This window comes from Argiope bruennichi, chromosome 5, assembly GCF_947563725.1.
Source record: "Argiope bruennichi chromosome 5, qqArgBrue1.1, whole genome shotgun sequence".
Classification (NCBI taxonomy): domain Eukaryota; kingdom Metazoa; phylum Arthropoda; class Arachnida; order Araneae; family Araneidae; genus Argiope; species Argiope bruennichi.
The window spans coordinates 123,530,824-123,535,110 of record NC_079155.1 but is presented as its reverse complement, the minus strand read 5'-3'; the positions used below and the strand labels follow the sequence as shown (position 1 = coordinate 123,535,110).

Below are 4,287 nucleotides of genomic sequence, written 5' to 3'. Positions count from 1 at the left end.
TTTTTGTAGTTATGTATATTTTGATATTTTCAAAATGCAAATTAACATACGGCAGGTTATCTATATATATACATATATTATTTCTTTTAGTGCTATGACAGATTGAATTGACATGGATGAAATTTTATATTTTATATATTCTTTATAGTTTACATACAGAAATTGCTACTATTAATTTAAATTAAAAATAATGTTTTGATTTTACAGCTCTACCAAGTACATTATTCCTTTAAAAATTTTCAAAGTCTATTATCTATTACATAAATAATTAAAAAAATTGAAAGATAAATAAACGATAATATGAAACGGTTTCTGACAATAGTCAAAACAAAATTAGTTTTTCATTCTGTAGATTTTTTTTTTATTTAAAAGCAAAGGTATTTATTTTAAGTCATATAATTTTAAGAAGAAGAAAAATATTGATTTATTAATTAGAGTGTATTTTTATTCACTGCAACGGAATAATAATTTCAATAAAACAATACAAATTAGATAATCCTAAGTAATCAGATCTTTTTGTGGAGATGTGACTGTAATTAAAATGTAAAACATCGGAAGCCAGTAGAGATAGTTATTACAAAAATTATGAATATTGACATTCCGCAGTCCATTAATTTGCAGTTGTGTTGATATATTCACAACACAACTGCAAATTAATGGAATCGAAGGAATTAAAAATAAATTTCACAAAGAAATATTTGCGGTTTGCTAGTTGTATCTCAAGTATCGAAAATTATAATAAAAATCTTATTAATGGTAATAATTTGGTAACTTATAATTTGGTAATGAATAAAAAGTACACACGTTTCCAAAGGAAGATTACAAATACAAAACTTTCAGAAAATGTATTCATAGTTCGATTTTTGATTTAAGTAAGGCTTAATATTTTGAAAAAAGTTCATAACTATATTTAAAAGAATGCTATTTTTTTATAGATATGTATATTTACAGAATAAGATTTTAAAGAAGATAAACACACACACAAAAAAACTCCATATAATTCTTACAGCTAATGGGATAAGTTATTTTATTAAAATCACACTTGACATATTATTCGGTATTCTTGAATCAAATGTGTCATCCATCTTGATAAATAACATAACGTCTATTAACAAACTATGATTTATAGCATAATTTTTCCAGCATTTCAAATATCATATAAAGTAATAATATATAATATGTCAATAAGTATACATTAATTATATATACTTATTGAAGTATACTTATTGAAGTATACTTATTGAAGTGATACGATTTCTTATTAACTCAAGCTTAGGATTTATTAATTGAAAGTTTTCTTTTAATTATTTTTCATCCAAATAAATAATAATAACTTGCCTTCACAATTCAATCCTTTTGAAGTACAAAGTAATTGCATAAACGATTTTTAATGTAGTAAAACATGAGGAATAGTGCTGTAAGAAAAATATCCGTTTGTGATAAAGAACCAGAATTTCCCTTTGAGATGTTTTAATTACGCGAAAAGTGTTGGTTTTCTTAGCAACTCAAAACAAAGGTATATGTTTTTTGCAGGACTGAATGCAATAAATCAAATTAATATACCAGTTTCAATTTCATGAACAAATTTCTTTTATGATGTATTAGAACCTTGTAGGTGTAGCTTTTTTTTTATAAGTCATATTTTTCTACAAACTGAACACATAAAAGATTTTCTTCAATTGCAAAATTATTCTGGCTGGATATTACCTAGTAATGAATTGAAATCCCAATTTTCCATTGGATATTGGATATCGTTAATCATCATCTTACAGATGAGACAAAATGTTACAAATCTTCTTATAACGTAAATTACACTAAAAAGTGGATGTAATTTCCTTTCGTTTCAACTCATTAGAAGATAAAATATCTCTTCTTGTCCTCCACTTGTGGAGTATCCTTCTCCATCCTCCATTAAAAATTATCTCATTTATGGTACTTGCGATAACACAGCGGGGTACTTTAATGTCTTCGAAGTGTCATAAATCAGTGAATCAGAAATACAATAAGGCAGTGAAATGTTCACTAGTGATGCAAATATTGAACCAGTTCATTCACAGGTGGAAACAAATTTCTGTTACATAATCTGTAATACCATAAAGGACAAAAGTGGAGTTTTGTAAAGAGCTTTGGGAACAGTCTCTTCTAATTGAGTCTTCCTTCTAAGAAGCAAACATTTTGAGATGTCGGTTCTGTGGATCAAAGTGTCTCTGTTTTCTAGAATTTTTTCAGTCTAATCTGCATAATTTTAAATTTGACGATTCCGCATAGGCATATAAACAATCCCAATGCGTAGCCACCACCTAATAAAACAAATGGGCCTAACATATCAGGCATCGATAATGGTTTCGGATTGGACAACATCGAATTTCCTCTCGACTGTAGCCTCCAACGAGATTTGTAGATTTCGTCATTGTATATTTTTCTTAAAACTCCCGAGTCCACCAACCACGTTATTGCCTTGCTGAAGTTATTTTTGCAACAAAATTCTTTGTTCATAGCTAACCCTACATTTCCCACACTAACTGTCTCTTTAAACACATACTTATTCGTATAAGGTGGTTCACCATATTCTAACAGAAAGAACCATCTCGCACCCAGTATGGCAACATTTTCTTCTATTTCGACAGGAGCTATTACAGTGTCTTCGGTAGAAAACCAGTCTGCTTCTGTGATGTAATTTGTAATCTGACGTAAATCTTCATTCACACTAATGCTTAGCATTTCTGAATTAGCTGACCCACGGTTTGTCATAACCTTGTATCGACCTTGCGAAGCAGCAACTGCCAGATCTTTGATGGTTCGAACTCCATTTTCATGCATTGGGATTGTGAGAGAAGATAACAGAAGAGCGGTGTAACAATATGAAATCAGAACACTTGATAAAATCCAACTTCCTACGAGAATCTTATCTCGCCCATATTTAACACTGAAGCAAACAGGTTGCAAGAAAATACAACCAACTGCAGTAAGAGCCAGTTTAATTACAGATACTTTCCTCTTCATAAGGAGTTTGAACAGGAAAGGCATCAGTAATATAGCGAGAACGAATGCTAACCATACAGGCCACTGAAAGGGTTTCAAAAAAGATGTTGGTTTTAACAAAGTTTTAGGAAGTTTTGTCACAAAAGTACTCGATTCCACTGCATATGGCACAAAGTCTACTACTTCCATTCTTTTATCAGTGATGGTGAGATCTCCCAGGGCTAAGTGAGCTTCATTTCGATGGACCATTCCGACCATGCCTGTCCATTTACCATTAATCATTTTCCCCCAAGTTTTGTCCTCTGGAACAAGAAGTTCATAATCGAATCCAAATTTTGAAGATAAAATGTCAATGAGACTTGCTTCTAAGCCCTGTACTGATTTAATAGCACCATTATCATCTTTTCTTATCTCCCAATTATGTTGCAGGGGGATAATTGCAATCTTGAGAAAGTTTGGAAATGTCATTATACTTTTCAGGATTCGCAGTAGGAATAAATAATCTCAAGTACAATCCAAGTTGTGGCTTTATTTAACTCAAAAATCATTTTAAAAAAAAGCAGATTTTTTTTTTCTTTTTACTTTGTTAAGCAGCCAGTAGGAAGTGCAAATTGGACTGCATAGCGCTGAGTAAACAATTTTGAATGTAAGCCAATAAAAAATTACCTCAAAGCAGAATTTCTGTATATCATTATTCTACCTCAGCTGTCAGTTTTCACAATGATTTCTAAAAAAACTGATACGTTATTCATGAAGAATCCCCGATTGAGACCTATATTTAGGTAAAGGAAGAATTGATTGTAAATATATCTTTTTCTGTGCAATTTCTTATCCTCATTTCCATTTGCGTGTTCAAACTTAGCAGAAGCATCGGCATATGATTAATTGAAAAACAGACCGCGTTTTGACGAAAATTGTTTGTTGACACGAATTCGTTTGAACATATGTGTTTTTTCAGGAGTAAGGTTAGCAGTGGTAAGAGAAACAATACTAAATGAACAAACCTTAAATGTGTCTCCTATTCTTTGTAAGATGGGTCGAATTTCGGCCATAATTATATCTTAATTTATTTTCTTCTGAAAAAATTTATTCCTTCTGCTCTATTGTTTTATGTAATTCAGACGTTTAATATATTTATTTCAAAAATGGAATTTTCGAATAAATATTAGGTCATTTTTGATATATTTAAGAAAATGTTTGATCACACATTTAATAATTTCATACACTTTTCTAAAATTTCATAGAAAAATGAATTTAGTTTTACCATAGATTGTAATTGTAATTGTTACTTTTACTTTTGAATGA

General features: G+C 30.1%; 1 protein-coding gene across 1 annotated transcript; it reads right to left on the bottom strand.

Annotated features, from left to right (window-relative positions):
- Positions 1-2,214: 2,214 nt before the first annotated feature.
- On the bottom strand, positions 2,215-3,450 carry LOC129968397 (ionotropic receptor 21a-like). The gene has a single exon (XM_056082254.1). It carries the CDS (start codon positions 3,448-3,450, stop codon positions 2,215-2,217), a length of 1,236 nt encoding a protein of 411 aa, XP_055938229.1.
- Positions 3,451-4,287: the final 837 nt, after the last annotated feature.